Source organism: Candoia aspera, chromosome 3 (genome assembly GCF_035149785.1).
Source record: "Candoia aspera isolate rCanAsp1 chromosome 3, rCanAsp1.hap2, whole genome shotgun sequence".
NCBI lineage: Eukaryota > Metazoa > Chordata > Lepidosauria > Squamata > Boidae > Candoia > Candoia aspera.
The window spans coordinates 72,207,256-72,228,244 of record NC_086155.1 but is presented as its reverse complement, the minus strand read 5'-3'; the positions used below and the strand labels follow the sequence as shown (position 1 = coordinate 72,228,244).

Sequence of the window (20,989 nt, the reverse complement as noted above, 5' to 3'; positions counted from 1 at the left end):
TTGCTGCCCACAACCCATAAATACCAAACTTAATACAGTGTGTGCCTATCCTGAAATAGGAGGGTAACTGCAGTCCTGCAGCTGAGAGAAGTTTTGGTGCAAAATGCCCTCATTAAACAAATGTGATCAAATTGCTAGATATGAGTTTGTTGGGGAAAGGAGAAATATAGGAAAAATCAGGAAAGCTACAGAGAACCCCAAATAAAATCTAATAAGCCTAGCTAATTACTTATTACTTTCTTGCCTGACACGTTGACTTTCAGGGACATTCAATATAGGATTGAGGATGGGAAATAATATAGGCCCCTTGCTTAGATGTTTGGAATGGTTTTTTCCTCCTCTTGAAAATTTATGTTCAATTTTAAAAATATGTTAAAGTAAAGCCAACCTATTTGAGGAAACTGACCTTTGCTTTGCACAAAGATGCTGTTCCATTTCTATTGTCCTGAGTCTTGCCAACGAATCAGAAATTATCTAGTAGCCAAATTCATCCATTCCGGTGGAATTATAAACTTTAGTTTTCATCATCTGTGCCACTCTCCATGGTAAAGTTTTCGGAAACCAGAAGTTGAATTCCATCTATTCAGTCCTCTAAGCATAGGATCACTTTATGAATTTTTAGGAAGCACAACTGTGCCATAACAGTTTGTCACAGACCTCAATTATAGAAGCATCTCTTAAACGTTTTGTGCTGTTTGCACTATGAAAATCTTCCTTTTAAAAGAAAGGAATTGAGAATTGTACTTCTGTCTAGATATGTGCTACATAGGATGTATATAAATATTTAAAATAAATCAGCCAACCTGATTTACATTTTTTTTTAAAATCAAAACATTTAAATACAAAGACATGTTAAATGCAGAACCATTTTTAAAGAGAGGAGAATGCCATATGAGGGAGTCCCAATTTATTGAGAGCAGCTTCAGCATTTACTATACTTCCTTGGTAATTTGAAATTTAATCAGAAGAAACTGCAAAGATTAACTGAGACATCTATAAATGCACTTCTACAGATACAATCAACAAAATTATCCCAAAAGTTTCATTTTCCTTTCCTGTAAAGATACACCTTGTTTTTCAGAGAAAAAAGGCTTTGGTATACTTTGATATATTTAGGAAATACTTATTACTAAGATTATAAATTCTAAAAATCGTATTTTCACTGTGAAATACCTGTAGAAAATACTGTTTTAATCTATTATTTCAGTTACATTTTTAAAATCTAGCAGATAACATAGCTACTAATTCTAACTTCCAATGTTTTTTCTTTGGCTACTGTAACAAATCGGAGGATTTTAATAGATTATTATTCTGAACGAAAAAGCATTCAGATGTAACTTTATTCTTGCAAACTTCTAAAAACAAACACCAAGTAATATGTTTGTCCAATGATATTAAATATTAAAAATATATGGAGTATTTTCTCTTTTGAAGGCCTGCCCCTCTTTTTTGGGGGGGAGTGATGATGGTTGTCAGATTTCCAACATATAAGAAAAAAAAAATCTACCTAGAAACAAATTATCAACATACTAGACATTTCTGTGGTAACTAGACAGATTTAAACAGTTATTCTAAATGAAAATATAAATGGAAAAAAGTGAGGTAGCTTTATACAAATCAACACTGATACACACACTATAGTACAAACCAAGGTGTATATTTATGGGGTTTTATTATCAAAGTCTTGTAAAACAATTTCAGAAACTGTACATAAACATGGCACAGACTGTAGCCTACTTTTGCTTTTTACCTGCACAAAAGTATATGCCCCCAAACTTCCAGAACTAAAAGAACAGATTCCCATATACTTTGCATAACATAAAATTACTGTTGAAGGTTGCTACTTCAGTGACTGCAACACAAATGCATTAGTTTATACAACTTGAGATCAAATACATTATCAAGTAGACTTGTTTTAAAATCATTATGAAGTTCCATTTAAAATGCACTACCCTTTTTTCCTTTCTGCAGGGTTTTAATACTCAAAGAGAAATGCAGCTTCTAAAAAACTACACAAGATTAACTGTCTCTGCAGAATACAGAACTGCTCTTTATCATCTCAAGAAATCCAAGTTGTCAAAAATCAAACACCCCACCTGAGAAGGATTGAGACTGAAAGTTTACCTTACACTGGGCATCAAAAGACTAATGCATTTCAACCTTGTCAAAGCCAAACAAATCCACAACAAAAAGATTCAGCCACAGGGCTAGAAATATTATCTACCTCTATCAGAAGATTTCTTTCCGGATGAAGCTAATGTTAGTTTCTCTCTCTACACTGAAGACCCTTAGTAGATCCACCATGTTGTAGGAGATGAGGATGTTCTTGCCACAGTTAACATGCAGCCAGTTCATTCCCTATTTTGCTATTATTGTAAATAATCAAACTCTAGAAACACTATTGTAGGTGAGCTGGTTTACTAAAAAGATCATACAACACAAACAGTCCATGCCTGTCAAAGATGCATGCAGCTTTTTGCTCAGAAAGGAAAAAAGCAGCACCAAGCTAGTAAGGACTGCTGGGCTACTCAATTCAATTTAGCCAATAACAAGAATGGAAACCCAGATACCACTTTCTCTAAAACTTTTGATGTAATTATTTAATATTAGGAGCTTTACAACCATTTATAGTTAGAGCTGTATACATCTAGTTTTGAAGGTTAAACAAGTACAGCATAAAGGAATCACACAGGAATGACACTGATGCATGTGGCCAACTCTTTTCACTGCAAAGGCAATATTCAGTCACTCATATCCATATCCTCTTCATGATGATCATCTCCATTGACTTTGGACTCCCTTGTCTCACCACCCCCTTTCTCCGGTGACTCCTTAAGCTTTGGGGAAGTGGAATCTGCAGCTTTTTCTTCCTTTTTCTCTTTTTCACTATCATAGCCTTGTTCTTCTTCATCATAATCTCTGGTGACCTGCTTTGCCAAGACAAAGCACAAAATAAACCATGTAAAACATGTTTCAAAGGTCTCTGGACTTCAAATTAAGCAGGGAAAAATATATTTAAGCATACTTTGACATCTTTGTCACTTTCTGACTTCCTCTCGCGATCTTTCTCTTTGTCTTTGCTTTTTTTCTTTTTACTTGTTGATCTTTCACGTTCATCCCTGCTTCTCTCTTTATCTTTATCTTTTTTCTTCTCCTTTTTATGTCTGAGGTGAAAAAACACTTGAGAATGAGAATACAAGCATTTCACAGGATTACTGAAATGTTTTAAGCAAAATGTGTCTATGGGCAAGTTGCACACACGTCTCTGTAATGAAAACGGTTTACCAATATGAGAAATGCGGATAAATTAATTTGTGTTACTATTTACAAATAGTTAAATTATACATGTTTATTGAGGTATGTCAATTTACTGAAAACCTTCAAAACTACTTCACATTCCCCAAAGCAAAGTAAGATTCTAATGCCAGTAATTATTGCTAGAATGAATGGTTACTTAATCACTGTTAATTTAGCCACACTGACAAATACTGCCTGAGCAAGATCTAAGGTGTTTCCTACAGGAACAGGAGAATTCCAAAAGAAAAAATGTATCAAGTCAGTAGATTTGTTAAACAGACAAACCTTTTCGGTGAAGGGGATCTAGACACCTTTCGCTTAGGCGACCTAGGCTTTTTAGGTGATCTGGAGCCAGTCCTGCTTCTTCTGCGGCGTCTTTCTCTGTAATGAGAGTGTCTCTAAATCAACATTTTCCTTGAGTTTATTAACATCCCAAAACATGAATTTAATCTCCAAAGTATACTTAAACAAGAAAAAAGGTATTTTAATGGCTTGAGCACTTCTTTGTAGCAGACAAAATTCTAAATACAAAATAGAAGGTTAAATTAAATCAGACTTTCTGAGCCCATGTTTTGGACCATAACTCCCAGTGACCCCAGCTAGCATAGTGAAAGGTCAGGGATGATAACTAAAAGTCAAGAGAAAGACATAAAGCTAAAATTGGTTTTGCCAGTTTGCAGAATGCATATAACCTTGATTTTCAATTGGTAATTCCGTGTTGGATAAACTGTCTTGAGATGTGCAAACACAGAACGAGACTCCTACTTCTAGCAACCCACATTTTGTTTAGTCTGAAAAATTAAAGGACAAGGGCCTGCATAAGGAGGAGAAACTTTCATATTCTGCACAACCACCGTGGCAAAAGTGCAAGATGTCTATAATGCATGGATCTACTTCCAGCCAATAAATGACCTCTATATGCTGGTTCACTCACCCTCAAAGATAGAAATGCTGACAAATAATGTCAAGAATTTTATCTCAGTGTTTAGGATCTCAAGCAGTACAATTCACCGAAATGCTTTTTTTGTCATATGAAAGCACCCTCATTCAAATAATTAAGATTCCCTGTAAGTCAGAATAACAACCCAGCTGGGCAGCCTTCAAGAACAACATAGGATTACACCAAATACTAAACCTGCTTGTGCTTCTGGATCGCCTGGCCGTGCTGTAGCTTTTGGGTGGAGTTTTAGACCGTTTCTTCTCCTTTTCTTCTTTCTTTTTGTCTCTAAAAAATGCCAGTTTTAGATTAAAAAGCATACCCTGGATAAGTTGCTTTCACTGTCTTCCGAAATGAAGGAAGGATGAGCTGTTTTTGTTTCATGTACCCTCCCAATATTCATCCAGCCAGCCATCCTGGTCACAGGACAGAATTTACTGCCAATGTCATTTGATCCAGCAGATGCTTCTGGTAGCAGCATCAGGCGAGAAGGTAGGTTTGCCTGCCTCTTCCTACCACTGATCTCTTTCACAGGTGTGGAGTGATCCAGTGTCTTGAGGGCTGGCCCTGGACACTGCAGAGTGTGGGGGAATTGGTGAAGGTTCTCTCCTCTCCATTCCATAGATGGAGCTTTTTGCTGGATCAAAGTTTTCCATCAGGCCAGAGGCAACACTGGCTACAAACCACATTTCCATCGTTTTTATAGCTATAGTAACTTCCTTCAATGCAAAACAGTATTCGGAAGTATATGAAGTTTTCAAGTACCTGGGTTTGGAAGTGCTCCTAGACCTCCTAGTACGTTCTCTGGAGTGAGATCGCCGCCGTCGAGGACTTTTAGATCGCCTTCTGCTTCTTGACTTTGAATGTGACCGTCTCCTTGACCGGCTTCTTGACCGTCTATTAAGCGAGCCATTAATCAAATTAAAAAAATGCATCAGACCACACCAAAGAGATACTGTATGAGCTGTCAGAAACAAAGAAGCTTGGTGAATGAGCAAACATGGAGAGACACACATCTATTAAATACAGTAGGGGAATTTACTACTTGTCACGCACAGAATTAAATGTCTTCAGAATATAAATAAATTGTACATGCTTTCTTGAAATCTGACAAATTGAGGGTTTCTTTGTGTGGGAAAAAGATGCAATTTCACTACTAGACATTGTTGATGACTGGCTGGCTATGTATTATACTGCTTGAGATAATTCAACTGCTAGCAGAAATACAACATATGGAAAAACAAAATGATTGATTCAGATCTTAAATATGATTAGCGTTCTCACAATAATAAAAACAAAAGAACAGGAACTTCTCTTGAAGTTTTGAAAGACATGAAACACAAGGAACCTAATACATTTTAAAGCAAGAAACATTATTTTTCAATAATGGAACCAGCCACCCACTGGGATTCCCCCTTTCCCATGCAATACTATCTAGTCAAGATAATACTACACACCCATTCTAATGATTTCATATTCAGCTTATTTATATTAAAAGTACAATCAGGGTTTCAGAAATGATTTGTAAGTATTATCCGACAAATGTCAGGCTCACTTTGCACGCCTGCCGTGATATGAAACTACTGCTACACGCATCAGCCAAGGCAAGAGCAAACCTGTGTCAGCGTTTGCAGCTTTGCAGACAGAGAGGATTGTTAATCACATTCTTTCACAAGCCATGAACTCTAATTAAGTCTAAGGAACTAGGAGGGGAGAGATCAAGAGTGAGAACAGGCTTGTTTGTGAGACAGGGAGGGGAGACTATGTCAGAGGGAATGATTTAATTTGAATGCTCTGGCGCCAAAACGTTATTCAGAGCTTTGCAACTGTCCTGTGTAATCGGATTTTAATAAATAAATTCTTTAAGCTTCCTAATGGACTGTCTGGAGAATTTCTAAAGTTAAGATTCTGGTACTGGGGCCATCACAACAAATCGGCTAGTGAAAAATGGATGCATTCTCTGACCCAAATTTCAAACACATTAAGGCTGTATTCCTACCCACCCAGTTACCTAAGAGTAAAACCCAAATCCATTTATTCAATACAATTTATTTCTGAGTCAACTCTTTTAAGATTATACTGTGCACTGCTTTCTATTATCATGTAATATGGTAACTACTGTCTTACCTTACAAACTTAAAACTTGGTGAACACTTAGGGGTCCCATTTTTCAAACCCTTACCTATGTCTGGAAGAAGAAGGTGTTCTCCTCCTCCTTGAACGTGATCTGGATCTTGAATGCCTTCTTTTATCATCCTTTTTGTCTGAAATCAAAACATCAGAAATGTCAGTCACACAACAATCACAAGAAATTAGGTACGTGCTTTTAAAGTTTTTTTTTTTTTTTTTAAAAACATAACCTGTAACTGAGGGAGTTTTTCTGTACCAAAAGCAGTTTTCTGCTATTTCGATCTATTCTTAAGGGTCAAATGAATTTTTCAAACTATGAACATCACAATTCATACTGCTAATGATAAAAAGATGTGGGATGTATGATACACATTTCCTCTAAGCTGAGACAACTGAAATATTAATTAACATCTGAACAGACCTAAGAACAAATATAAGAAGAGTTTTTTTGGATCAGAAAAAAAATAATTGCAGCATCTCATTCCCAATAGTGCCCATCAATATGCTCCCAGAAAGCCCACAATTGCTGTATTTTTCAGAAATTGATATTCAAAGGCTTACTGATCATGATCCTTAAGGCATTTTAGTCACAATGGCCAGCAGCCCCTGATGTTAGCCACATGTCCACAAATATGTCAACCCCCCCTTTTAAAACTATCCAAGTTGGTGGCCCCCACCAGAACCACTTTGAGCTATACCTATACCACTTTGGTATAGGAAATGGTATTGAATTATAACAGCTTGTGGCAGTAAATTCCATAGTTATGGTATATACTATATCTTTAGTAACTGCTTGTATATGTAATAGTGCAAATCTGATAACTGAAACATTAGTTTACAGTAGGAAAGTGCATGAAATGGAAAACGTGTTTTATTTTGAATCTGATACAAACACACACAACTTTCCAGACATTCTGCTGAACTGTTCTGGATTGGCTGTAGAACCTGGAACTCAGAGTGTTACCTTATGGTAGGGTTTCTCAACCAGGGTTCTGTGAGAGGTCACTAGGGGTTCCCTGGGAGATCACGATTTAGGTGACTTTACCTGGCTCAATAGCAGCAGAAATCAGGGATTGTGCTTCTCGTACTCGTTTCATGGCTTCTTCGATTTCTTTACTGGAGGTGTCTGTTTTCAGACTTGGGGAAACAAGGCCTGCAGCTACGTGATTTAGCCTGAAGCAAGTAAAAAAATTAAAAATTGAATTTTAAGACCATTAAAGACAGAATATACACACCTAACTAACTCTTGTTATCCATTAGAAAAGTAGTAATAACAGAGGTCTCCTGTTGTAGGGCGTTCAGTAAAACAGAGCGTTGATTGTGGACAGTAGCATTTTGGGGTAGGATGCTAGGAATTTTTATTAAGTTTTTTTATTTTTTTCTGTAAGCTGCCTGGAGTCTGCTGAATCCATTGACATATACGTTTTTGTAAATAAATGCAAGCATGTAGAAATACATGCTAGTTTCAGGACTATGTGAAGCTTACTTAAAACACAATTTCAAAAATGGATACTTGAATTTGCCCACTGTTTCCATTTCTTTTTCCCTTGTGTATAATTTCTATTAGATTATCTCACTGCCTAGACCAGTGTTTCTCAACCCTGGCAACTTTAAAATGTGTGGACTTCAACTCCCAGAATTCCCCAGCCAGCATGGGGAATTCTGGGAGTTGAAGTCCACACATCTTAAAGTTGCCAAGGTCGAGAAACACTGGTCTAGAATGTTCTTGTCCTTTAACATACAATACTCAGGTAATTATCTTTTTCATAATACCAAATTATGAAATTAATAAGGATATTCCAGCTTCTGCTCTTTAAGAAGTATTAGAAATCACTGGAGACTGCATTTCAAGAGTAGGAGACAGGGAGGAGTATTCTAGTCCAGGCCACTATTTCCCAACGACACTGACACATATAAAAAGAAAGGAAAAGCAAAGGCCATGGCTGACCAGGCTTTGTGCTCTTTTGCAATAAACTAACTAGAACAATCCAGGACTAATCCGGGCCTCTTCCGGTCACAACAGATGAATAAATTACTTTATGTCAATTTGTAAAAATAATCTGTTGTCTCTTGTTGCTTTAGGATTTAACATGGGAATGGAACCTGCAAAATGGCTGTATTGCTAGGGGCGCTGAGTTAACTCTCCTGCAGATTTTGTGTTTGGTTTTTATTGCTTTTAATGATTTTTGTTGTTACGTCTTTGGTTATTTTGTTTGAATGTTTTCTTTTTAACTTTGTATGCTGCTCAGAGTTCCGTATGCGAGATGGGCAGTTACATAAACTTGCTAAATAGATAAATAAATTTCGAAGTCCAGACTCCACTATCTCTACACGTATATGAGTTTCAGAAAAGACTTTCAACAAGCCGAACCTTTTCATGCATACACAGTAATGGGAGAAAGGCCACTCTTGTAATACTACAAAAGCCGTTGGTAATTTGCACCCACATTTTGAACTTTTATTTACATGTGTAATTTTACAGTCAAAATAATATAATCAAACAATATATATATATAGATTAAAATGCCATGAAACTAAATATGAATGTAAAGAAAAATATTTGGCAATACAAGCTTACAAAAGCAGCCCTTAATTTAACAGTAATTTTAAAATGTTCTTAGTTAACTGACCTATAAAATCTAGATCTTCCAAAATCCCATCTTTTTTTTTTTTTTTTTTAAAGATGGCCGTTCCTCAGTAGCTTATTCTCCATCCCTACCAACAATAAGTTAGCTCTGCGCTCAGTGCATATACTGAGTGCCATGGAGACTACCAAGGAGAGGAAATCATTTTACTTCTGTAATTTTGTTCTGCAATTCAAAGGGCAAATAAAATTATGGCATGCATTTAGGGAAAAGTCCTGCTTAGAAGATCAGAAGGCGCTGTCTCTGTATTGTCTGTCTCCTCTTCTTAGAAAATCAAGGAAGCCAAATTAGCGTAACAAAACAGTCTTGCGTGATGCCATCTCCTTGCTTTTGCTACAGCAAAAGTGAAAGAGCAAGACATTCTGGAGATCAGTGGTGTGCAGTATTGGCATCTGAAGTATACAAAAGTGCTCTGGATCTAGAGTGGCCCAAGGACGCACAAAAATAGGTTTCCTTGAGCCCAGGCAGTTATCATGCAAGCCTAGGAAAAGCTGCTTCTTCTTTAAAAAGCAGCTGAGCAGTAGAGAGGATGCCCATGCCAGACCCAAATAATCAATCACTAAATTCTACCAAAAAGCATTACTTCCAAAGATTCCCTACAAATGGTTCCTTTTAATCCTTTCCTCTTCTCTTTCTCAAAAACAATTGCACTATAGTGCAATTCTAAAAGCCCATACTTACTTTGGATCCACTGTGCTCATAAGTTTTAGTAGTTGATCTGCTGCAAGGGACTGTAAAGAAAAATAACCAGAAATGCTTTTGAATACATGGATATTTGGACAAAAGGAGGAAATCACATCCAAATGCCTTTAAATCTAACCAGAATGAAACAACACAAGCTACTATACGTCTTAGATCGTATCTCCCTTTGGCTTCACGTAAATGTAAGTTCTCTGAGAATGCAATGTGTTTTCAGATCCAGGAATTTTTTTTGTTTGCTTATTTCTGATACCTAGTTAGTTATGTTACTATTTGCAAGAGGTTTTATGTTTAAAATTACACAGGAGTCCTTAATCATTTGGGGTTTCTGCCACTGGAGGAGGGGTTGCCCATTCACAAAATAACAGCAGTGGGAAATATACCCAGATTCAAAGCATCAACAGACAAATACAATGAAGACTGCATTTGATTCAGAATGGTTATCTAACTATTCTTAATTATAGAAACTATTATCCAAGTGCGAACTCTAATGGTGTTGGCAAAGAACTCCTAAAGACTGAGAGTTCTCATTACACAATATGTCGATAGCATGAAATATCCCCACTACCCAGCAATTCACCAAATGTTCCAGAGAAATCCCTAACCCTCTGAATCATACTTGAGAGATAGGCAAGGATATGCTGAAGAGGAGTTTATTTCCCTGGCATGTGTTGTTCCATCAATATTACATCAAACTGATAAAGCCAAGCAGGAGACACAAAAAGAAAAGCCTAATCAGTGCTTGAGAATTGTAATGCAGTGTTTTTTGCAAATGAGCAAATATTTCACCATGAGAAATATTGAGCTGTATTGAGCTTCAGCTGATTGGCCCTCTTCCAGTCTATTCTAATCTGATACTGGTTCAGCACATAAACTGCTTTATCTGCATTAAATATAGAATTGTGTATCACAATCATATGTCACAATCTACCAAACCTCAGACAAACTCACTTGTTTCATGTTGATATGAAAAACCACACAGAACAAAAAGAATCCTATGGGATTCCACAATAAAAATTCTATGGGTCCTGAATTACATAAATGTTAAAACTGACAATTTTCTAGAGATAGGTTTATACTTAAAAGCAATATACCTGTGAGTTTAAGTTTGCCCCAGGAAGACCTAGAGCAGCTAAGGCTGGATCTAGAGTTGGAGCTCCTAAAGCAGCCAGAGGAACAGCACCAATCTGTAAGAACGAAAGTTAGATATGATCTGTGCATTTTTCCTAAGTCAAATACAGATACAGCACATTGTAACTGTTCTACCAGTTTCCAAATCTCTAGAAAACAAGAACAGCTTGTAACCATTTTTCTGAACTATTAATATTATATTAATCTGAATACAGGAAGCTGTTTTATACCTTCAGTCTATTCATCTAGTTGGGTGTCAACTCTTGTGAATCCAATGCAGAGGCTTCCTATCTTCTACCAGCTAAAGTCCACTTAAACTAGAACTGCTGGTGACTAAATGTGAGCTGTTTGGCCAAATGATGCTGCCTTAGGTTGGACAGTCACACACTGGCTACAGCAGCTGGTGGCAGCAATCCAGTTTTCATGCAAGAATAGTTATCATCATTTGCTAGCTGATTATTTAAAACAAATATTAGAGGACTGAATATGGGTTTGTTTATGCAAATAAGAAATATGTACTATCACTGCTTTTATTTTTCCCTAATTTCCACAATGTACACCCTAATTAAAACTGAAAAGCCCAATTAATGAAATCAGTAATTAAATTTTTCAAAACTATTTCATTTATACTAAACTGGCTGCACCTCAGAAGAAGCATTTCTCTTCTCTCTTCTAAGCTGGCACCTCATCTCCACATGGCAGGAAAGGAGAAGGAATTAGAAGCAAGCAGGTGTTTCAGAGGATCTGCACATAATAGCCTCTGCCTTATCTACTGGGAATTTGTAAATTTGGCTAAACTTTAGTTTTGGAACTATAAACCATTTAAGGGAAATTCACATACTCACTGCAAGTCTTGCTTCCCATTTGTATCCCTACCAGTGTTCTCTTATATTTTCAGATATTGGAAAAGAAGAATAATACTCTTCGTTGTCTCTCTCTCATGCAGTTTCCATGATGCTCTTTATTCATCATTTTAATATCTGGATCCAAGGCCCTCACTTATGTTCCAAGGCAAATGTGAAAGTACTCACTCACAGGCTACAATCTAGGTAAACTTTCTACAGTGTTAGGCACACCAAAGTCAATAGGACTGACATTACACTAAAAAACCTGCACCTTGGAAGTTTTTTTTAAAAAAAACACACCTTTCTGAAAGCTGCAAACACAACTCTCTCCTCTGCAGCTTTACTGGGGTGGGGGGGAATACCCAGAAATGGTTTTTAAAATGCTTGATTGCTACAAAGCATTCTTTCATTCCACAAAGAAAAATGGTTTTAAGTATCATGGAAGCAGGGTAAGTACTGCAAACATTATGCTGCGTGAAAGCATGCCTATTCTTCTTGCCTCTTGCACTGGGCTCATCCCTAACTATAGAAATGGCAAAATGTCATCTCTGGTCACAGTCTTTCATATGTTTTCATTTCATATGTTAATTTATGGATGGAGAAAGAAACAGAAACTCTTTTTAAAAATAGCAGTGAATTAGGTGTCAAACCAGTAAGCTAAAAGGGAGAATGGCAGCCAGCCTAGGAGATCAGTTACTTTGATAACTTGGGGGCAATTCTTACTCATTATAATTCTGCTGTAAATATTGCAATAATTTTGGTATAAGCATACCTCCTTAAAAAAAAAAGGAATACAATAATATGATTGTGCCGTATTTTATGCACCATGTACTTCTTACCTGAGAAAGTGGGTTGGGTGTAGGCAGGAGTCCACCCCCCGGCAGAAGGCCTGCCACAGCATTAGCTGGTGCCAGGAGAGATAAAGCCTTAGTCTCATCAGGAATAACTCCTGCAGAGAGACAGCTTTGCATTAGAAGATACTCATCAATTATCTTTTTTTTAAAAAACCACACACATATACACCCAGAAAATGTCTCCCTGAAACACCATCTGAGTTTGCTGAGAGTACTTATGTTGGCTATAATACAATGTTTGCTCTCTTAATAATTTATCATTAATTTGTATGTCAGAATGAAACTTCAATGTGTGAAAATTTGTTCCTTTTTCTCTACAAAAGGTTAAGTTCTAGAATAAAAAATAGCACAATACACACTACTTTTTTGTTAACACTGCCAAGATTTCATCACCTGTACTCGATTTTTAAGTCATGAACCAAACGTAAGCAAGCACAGTCGGTTCTCCAGGGGTGTGCTCTCAACTTTCAAAAGCTGTTTTATGAACAACGACTCGTGTCGGCTGCTTCACTATAAAGCACACAGAAAAATCAAGATACACAAGACAAAAAAAGTTTGATTTAGGGGTTAATAATATGGCACAGTTCACTATGATTTCTTTTACACCTACCATACAATTTTGTAAAACTTAAGAGAAGGTAAGAAAAAGTGTAGGGCTTTTGCTGACTTCTCATTTGGATATGAAGGTCTCCACAAAGGTCCAAATGTAGGTTCTGCATATGTGTCCATGTGTATGTGTTTATGTAAACACCTAAAATGTGACACATTCTTACCTGTGCAGTAAAATACATGCTCCACTCTTTGTCATGCTTACTGTACCAAGAATGCTGCTGTGTATTGCCCTTTCAGAAGAAACTTCTGATTTGCAGCTTGAAGCCTGTTAAGTGTCTATTTTTACTGCCTATCCCTGAACAAAGAATAACCTTCAAAAGGCCCAACGTGAGACAAACAGTAATGTTGATCGTTGTTATTTTAACCAACAGCAAAAGCCCTATACATATGGATTAATCTGTTAATGTGCCCAAGCCCCCAACGTGAGAGAGTTCAATAAGACAACTGTACTATATATTTGCAAATACCAGAAGCGTTTCTGCAATACATATTAAAAAAACTGCATCTCATCATAAAACATACAATATGTACAGGGCACTTAAGAGAAACTGGATAAGCTGCAGAAGAAAACTGTTGGGTGGTATTTTCAGCAGGGCCTGGTATATAGTTCAGGCTGAACCAGGGAAAAGAACTGTAAAACACAACAACAAAAAAGAAAAACCACTGTTAAATAAAGGTAATGGTTCCTTCCACCTATACTGAGAAGTGCCGATAATATAAACAAATGTATAATACACAGCACTGTTATCTTTCTTCTGTCACTGAGCTGTCATAATTTCAATACCAAAAGTTATGGTGGGAAAAGGGGGGAAGGTCATTTAGATACAGGGCATTAATGCATCAATATAAACATATCTATTGAGATTATGGGATAATTCTGCATGCAAATTATGTCTCAGAGGATATTATTTATGTTTACACACAATTAGTGCAACTATAACATTTCTGGCATCTAGCTAAAAATCCTCTTGAGACACCTCACAGAAGATCTGCATCCATTAAGTAGTCATGCATCTGATCCTCTCATTTTTTAGGAAAAAAGTTATTCAGAAATAAAACTACAATTTAAAAAAGCAATGAGGCCCCTCACCAGTTAATTTTCATGCGTCAAGAGTTTTTTACTGCTGCTTTGTTAGAACCATGACATACTGCATGAATGTGTAGAAATGAAGAAAAAGAAACAGACAAAAGAAACAAACATTAACCAAAGAACCTACACAAACCCACCCAAAGTCACTGTTAATATCTGCATTCCTTCCAAATCCTTCCATTTCATCACGAAGATTATAGTACTATGCCTTACCGTGAACTTTGTGTTAAGTCTAGAACACAAAGCAACAATCAACACCAAGATGTATGAACACACTAAGAACAGAAATGTGACTTGATACTAGGGGATATGATTAGCACAATGTATATTTTAATACTTGAAGAGAGGTAATATCAGAATGTATCACAATAGTAAAAAGTAAAGATTTCAATTCAGCAGAGTACTTAAGCATATGCCTCGATGCATCTGAAAAGTTTCACTGATCCTGAAATATCTTTCTGAGCAATGCTTAAGCACTAGCAAAAATGGGGTCTTGTGAAAGGAAGAATTGAAGAGTGACACCCATATTCTTTCAGATAAGGAAGATTTGCAAGAACAGAAGTGACAAAGTTCATAGGAAAAACCATGGGTCCATTATTCTGATAAAGCACTTTGTCCAGAATTGTAATACACTGCCAACTACAAAATGGTGTAGATCCTAAAAACCCAATGAGAATTCCTGATAGGTAACAGCTGCTCAAGTTACATTAAACAAACCTCAGAAAAGTCATCTCTTTTGACTGATATCACAGCATCAGATGTATCAGTCACCTATCATTCTAGCAGTTTAAAATCATGCTTATAATGAGAAAAAATATTACCTATAAAAACCATTCCAGCTCTTAAGTGAGACACTATTCTTAAACACTGACTTGCAGATATATTGGAGACTACTGATTCAGTTAATTAGAGCCAAGGTGAACATGACAGCGGTATTCCTTCCCCAATCACATAAAAAGGTGCATATCCATGTTTAATAATAAAAGGAACACAAAGAGGCAAGGGCCCTGAAACCTACCCCAGCCTGCTGCTTATTTCACCACAGTTGCTTTCTGCGGGTGCTGGCACAGTTGCAGCACTGGAACTCAGATAAAGAAAAAACAAAGGAAGACAGACTGCAAGGAGGTTAAATTGCAGGCACAGGAAGGCTTCTATACACTTCACCTATGTGCTCCCTTTGCTCTAAAAAGACAGCCTCCCACCCTTCCTCTTTCTATGAAATTGGGACCAATCCATGTTTAAAAATACAGCTACTGTCGCATCTAGCTTGGCCCTAATACATACAGCAATTATGTAAGAATCAGATACAGATATATCTGATGTTATTTGGCTCAGAATTACCTGTAAGCAATAAAAATATTCTGTTCTATTCAGCAAAGTTAAACCAATGAGGATTAAGTTTTAATTTAATTATAGTTTCAGTTTGGAATATCCTAACATTAATTAGATCTTGCCAGTCATGTCTGCCTGTGGCATATTTGACTGCCTTGTTAATGGGTAAAAAGAGGTACTACATATAAAACATACGCTACAATCCAGCACAATTAGTCTGCATAAATCCCATTGATTTTAATGAGATGTAGTAATCTCTGTATGCAGAAATGCAGCATAAGTGATTTACTGTAATCCCATGATCTAAAATAAGTACTAGTTTATCAGTTAATAGCGCCTTTGAAAGAGTTGTGCTGGAGTCTACAGAAGTTCAACAGAACTCATTAGAAGAGCAGTCTTCTTGACAGAGTTTTAGTTACATTTCCAACCTGCTCATTGTTTTTCAAATTACTGTAACACCCTAAAAATGTAAGAAAAAGAAGAGAAAAAAAATGTTGTTAACAAGTAAGTGATTACACCAGGAAAACACTTGGGGACTTGAGTGCTTGCTGGCCTTTAGTTAATGTCTAGAATCCCCTGTAGCTGCAGAGGACCCCACTGTTTCAGTCATCTGGAAGGGCCTTTGCATTTGCCTTCTCCACTATAAAAATCACACACACAAATAAGAGAGAAGAGTTTATTATTTTAGAGAAGTTCTAGGATATATAGCAAGGTTGAACAAGAAAATGTTGAATAAGATCTAACACCCAGTGCCCATTTAGCACCTTTGGAGGTATTTTCTGACTAACAGATAATCAAACCCTTGGTGTACCAGAATTTATTTTGAGGGTAACTGCTTTTCAATTGTCAACTAAAACAAGCAGAACATTGCCTTGTAATTGATACTATGTATTCACTAACTCTCCACGAGGGAGAATGAATCATGTGACAACACATGCCAGGTAACTTAAAGCAACATTGCTTGTTTATGTATTTCATTTTTAAACGACAGCTTAAAAATTTCTTGAGGCGGTCTGGTGAAAAAAACCAAATAATGCTGCTTGAATATAACATTATTCTAAAAGCCTTTGCAAAAGACTGATGGGCAAGTTCCAGCTAATGTTGAGTAACAGCATTTGCTTTCCGTTGTATAGAAATCAAAGACAAGGGTATACCAAGGGTTTTAAAAATGCAAATAGCTTCAATGTTTTACATGCTAAACTTCATGCTATTCAACTACATCCGGGTTTAATACCAGAGTTCTATTGCTTCATAGACCTTTAAACAATTCACAAACCTTCTGCGTAGGGTACGACTATCAATGCTCTGTCAACGAATACAGTATTTGTCAGATGCTGAGCCACAACTGCAGAGTCAGGTTCTTGGAACTTTACAAAACACACACGGGAAGAAACAGGCAAAGGGGAGTCACTGGGGAAAAAAAATCAGAATATAAACATTAGATGTAACATGAACAAAAGAAAGACATTATTTGACTGAAAGTGAAACTATATCTCTATACAGACTACAAAAGCATTGGGCGTGGACCCTAGAGACTTTCCCAAAATTCTTACTATTTTTAATGTAATAGAACAGGGAAAATTATTAAACACATGCTTGGAGAAGAGCCATACTGACTATACTTAATTTCAATGAAACTTAAATAAATGTGAATAAAAGTAAAATAAACTTACTCTTTGAAAATTATGAAGAGTGTAACCCTATAGTGTTCACTTAGATGTATGTGGAACTTACACTTGGTTCCTACTATGTGTATTTGAGATTTAGCCTAACACTGAAATCTGGGAGGATATCACAGGCAATATATGAGAGCTTGGATTTCTCTTTGAGAGAGGGATCTACCTTCAGGCAATTCATCTTCTATCTCTTACAGAGATATATGCAAAGTACTTCACACACCAGACACCTACTTTTGGATGGCCCAGAACCAAACATTCTTCTGAATGGTGAGTATTTTACTTTTCCAATGATAGAGAACAGAGTTAAATTATCAGGTTCTTGGTGTTCTTTGAGCCTGGTTGTTTTCCTGCTATGTTACCTAGCCTGGTAAGAAAATGGCTGCAGGAAAACAACTAAGCTCAGACAACGCCAAGAACCCAATGGTTTAGCTTTGCACCAAACAATAAGATCCAGTGAGGTACAATGATTGAAGTGTTGGATTAGTGGTGAGAAAATCCACTGTTAGCCACAGAAACTCACTGGGTACTTTGGGCCACACTCTCAGTCTGACCTACCACACTGGGTTTTTGCTCTGGAGAAAAATATGAGGTAACTTTATGTGAGCTGCCATAAGCTCCTGAATTAAAGAGCTATAAATCAAATAAACAATCCAGATTTGCAGCTACATCCACAAAGTAAATGCCAAGACAGAACTGTGTAAGTCACTTATGGTGAGAAATTAACCACTAACCCTCTTCCAAAGAAAATTATTTTACTTCCTTATTTCAAGGCGGCTAGTATAATTTAACATTATATTGGGACAAAGCTATGTTTTAGGTAATGATAATATGCAGATATTTCCTGAGATGTAACCTTGTAAAGTGATTTATGAACTCTGAAATGATGCCTAACTCTAGGTATCACAGATTATAATTGTCATCAATCCTTTTGCCATGTTGGCCTTGACTGATGGATCCCAACCATCTGTTAGGCAAGATACATAATTTTATTCAAACTTCTGCCTACAGATACATGGTACAACCATAAATAGTTGGATAGCTTCTGTATTTCGATAATATCACATGATTACATTTTGCAGTGCTCCTTTTTGTTCTTCATGCAGAAAATATGAATATTAGGAAAAGCCTTTGTTCTTCCTGTTGTTTTGTGCATACAGTCACAATCTGAGGGGGGACTTTTTTTCCTAACCTGGAGCCCTCAAGGTATGTTCCAGGATAAATCCCAAAGTATGGCTATCCTGGCTGGGGATGATGGGAGCTACAGTCCCACAGATCTAGAAGGCACCAGATTGTTGACAGCCAGTCTAGAGTATGCTTTCAACTTATATGGGATACAGGCCAAGCCTGCTGAGTTTTCCTGTTGGAGAGTACATTCTCAAGGCCAACACTTTCCTCTATCTATGGAAGAGGGAGGGAAAAAACGGTGGTGGGAAGATGGGTCGGGGCAGTGGCAAATGTTACGCAGGGACATCAGTAGCTGTGGCAAGAAGAGGCAAGTGATAAGAAAATTGGAGAGTGTTGGGCCAATGGGTTATATTGCCTTGGAATCTACTTGAGATGGGCTGCAGCTGGTAATCTTGCCTCCTCACACTGGATTTTATTTTGTCTGAAACAAAGAAAACATTCTGCTTATCTGTGGCTGATCTGCATCTGTGCAGCAAAACTTCTTATACAGTACTCTGTTCTGGATCATAACAAAACAATGTTACTATTTCATGCACACCGCTAAGCAATCTTTCAGCCACCATAGCACAAGTTCCCAAACATGCCCCCAACAAAGGAGGATGTATGTCCAGGAGCAGGGTACACCTTTTTCCTCATACTGGTTACTTCTTGTGGACCTTATCAATTCAAAATCAAAACCACATTATTGGGCTATCATTCTGGCTTGTTCGGAATCAATTAAGGCTCACATCCCAAGAATTTGGCTTATTGCTATGCACATAAACGCTCACTGAAAAATACCTCGAAAATTTAAGCTATTCACTTGAAAATATTACAAAAACCACAAATTCTATTACAGCCGCAAGGAAAAAAAAATACTTTGTATTACTATTTTACTGGCAACAGGAAACAACTACGTGGATTCGACCATAACGTAACTCTACCTCCTCTTACAACAGATGTTTATTGCATGCAATACTCTTACTAAAACCAATTCATCTCACAATGTAGCTCTCACACTGAAGGTAGCAAAGGGCGAACTCTACTTCGTCCAACGCGTTTTTTAAATCTCCGTAATCTCCCCCACAACATACACATAAATTTTGCGCGCAAAATCGTCAGTCAGCGCCCAGGAGAACAGCAGGATCATCCGCCGTTCGCAGATTTTTTTTTCCGCCTCCTCCCCTCCCCCGGTTTCGAAAGCAGAGGAGGGTGACGAGCCAAAGAAAAGCAGCTACAGCTCCGGAAACTCAAGATGGAGCGGGGGATGGCGAGGAAGGGACCGCGTGATCTGCTTAACGCTTCAGATTTTGAATGCGGCCGCAACAGCAGGGAGCTCGTGAATTTCAGCACTGTCCTCGGGCCCGCTCCCGGCCCCACCCCGGCCAATCAGGGCCTAGTACTCGAGCGACGGCTCCACAGCTTCCATTAGGCCGCGGCCTTTAAAAGCCGACCAGCGGCTCTCAAGGAGAGGCGAAACTTACTCGGGAGGGAAGAGGCGTAATTCTTCGATCTTGCCCAGGAAACCGAAGAGAGTCCGCATCTGTTCCGAGCTGGCACTCGGGGAGACATTTGTGACCTGAATCACATCGGTGCCACTGCTTGAAGCCATCACGCTGCCTCCTGCTTCGGCACTACAAACGCATCGAGGGGAAAGGGATCAAGGGCCCTGGGGAACCGGGAGAAACCTCCTTCGTATGTCCCTCAGCGCTTCCCGTCGCTCTATTGCAAGCAAGAAAAAGGCCCTCGCGCGCAAAGTAACGGCCACCGAGCGATCGTTTCGCCACCAGACTCCCTGGGCCGCAATATCCCAAGATCCTCAGCGGCTCTCTCCGATTGACGCAAGAACCTCTCAGCCTACGCCTGCTCACACCAGACCGCCTGACAAAACGAGACGCGCACAACTTGTATGATGCGCATGCCCACTTGCTTGAGACGCCTTCCTGCGCATGCGCGCAACCTGCCGGTGGCTTAGGCATAAAGGCCTTTTCGTGTTTCCGTAAGAGCTCGTGCCTGAGGGCGCCGCGAATAATGGATTTGTCTAGCTTTGTTCGGCAAAGGGACTTATAACTCTCAATACTACTAGCCTATCAACTTCCTAAAGTCCATTTGAACTGAGGCGATGCATAGGTTGTATAAATAAATCATGTGGTCTTATTAACTTCTCTACATTGTAATAAAACAGCTCTTGCAGCTGGCTCAACATCTTGGATGTTTTAGCTGCTGTATAACGTGCTGGATCTCCAGCTCTTGCGAGAGCCAGTTTGGTCTAGTGGCTAAGGTTCTGGGCTAGAAACCAGGAGTCTGTGAGTTCTAGTCCCGCCTTCCGCATGAAAGCCGGCTGGGTGACCTCGGGCTGGTCACTCAGCCCAACTCGGTGCAACGTGACTTGCCACGGCTAAACAGTCTACACATGTGGCTGCTGGACCTCACAAGGATTTCCCGGCAAGGCAAAGCAGCATGAACACTGAACTGCTATGCGATTAAAAAAACGAAAACCAGCTCTGGAGAAGCTCAGAGCCAAAGCCCAGGGAATGGAACTAACCCTAATCCTTTCCAAGCAAAAAGGAGTCC

At 38.2% G+C, this 20,989-nt stretch overlaps 1 protein-coding gene across 9 annotated transcripts; it reads right to left on the bottom strand.

Moving 5' to 3' along the window:
- Positions 1 to 1,655: 1,655 nt before the first annotated feature.
- SRSF11 (serine and arginine rich splicing factor 11) lies at positions 1,656 to 20,253 on the bottom strand. 9 transcript variants are annotated; one of them, XM_063298113.1, is made up of 12 exons: positions 19,900 to 20,253; positions 16,849 to 16,982; positions 12,524 to 12,633; positions 10,803 to 10,895; positions 9,691 to 9,740; positions 7,410 to 7,537; positions 6,417 to 6,498; positions 5,000 to 5,131; positions 4,433 to 4,522; positions 3,583 to 3,678; positions 3,026 to 3,164; positions 1,656 to 2,930 (listed from the first exon to the last, which is right to left on the bottom strand). In XM_063298113.1, the coding sequence occupies exons 1-12, from the start codon at positions 20,025 to 20,027 to the stop codon at positions 2,742 to 2,744; spliced, it is 1,371 nt and encodes a 456-aa protein (XP_063154183.1). In that variant the 5' UTR covers positions 20,028 to 20,253; the 3' UTR covers positions 1,656 to 2,741. The 9 variants fall into 9 exon arrangements, with proteins under 9 accessions (XP_063154183.1, XP_063154184.1, XP_063154188.1 ...); XM_063298114.1 differs by having other exon boundaries at positions 1,656 to 2,927; positions 19,900 to 20,252; XM_063298118.1 differs by lacking the exon at positions 19,900 to 20,253 and adding an exon at positions 14,241 to 14,298 and having other exon boundaries at positions 12,524 to 13,781; positions 16,849 to 16,944.
- Between the last annotated feature and the right edge of the window lie 736 nt (positions 20,254 to 20,989).

What these genes read in the sequence shown, in the direction of transcription:
- SRSF11 (XM_063298113.1), bottom strand. Translation starts at nt 20,027, where the DNA reads ATGGCTTCAAGCAGTGGCACCGATGTGATTCAGGTCACAAATGTCTCC. An exon ending in CCTTCTTCTTCCAGACATAG is followed by an intron (nt 5,132 to 6,416) that starts GTAAGGGTTTGA and finishes CTCGCTTAATAG; the next exon opens with ACGGTCAAGAAGCCGGTCAA. An exon ending in AAAGTGACAAAGATGTCAAA is followed by an intron (nt 2,931 to 3,025) that starts GTATGCTTAAAT and finishes GTCTTGGCAAAG; the next exon opens with CAGGTCACCAGAGATTATGA.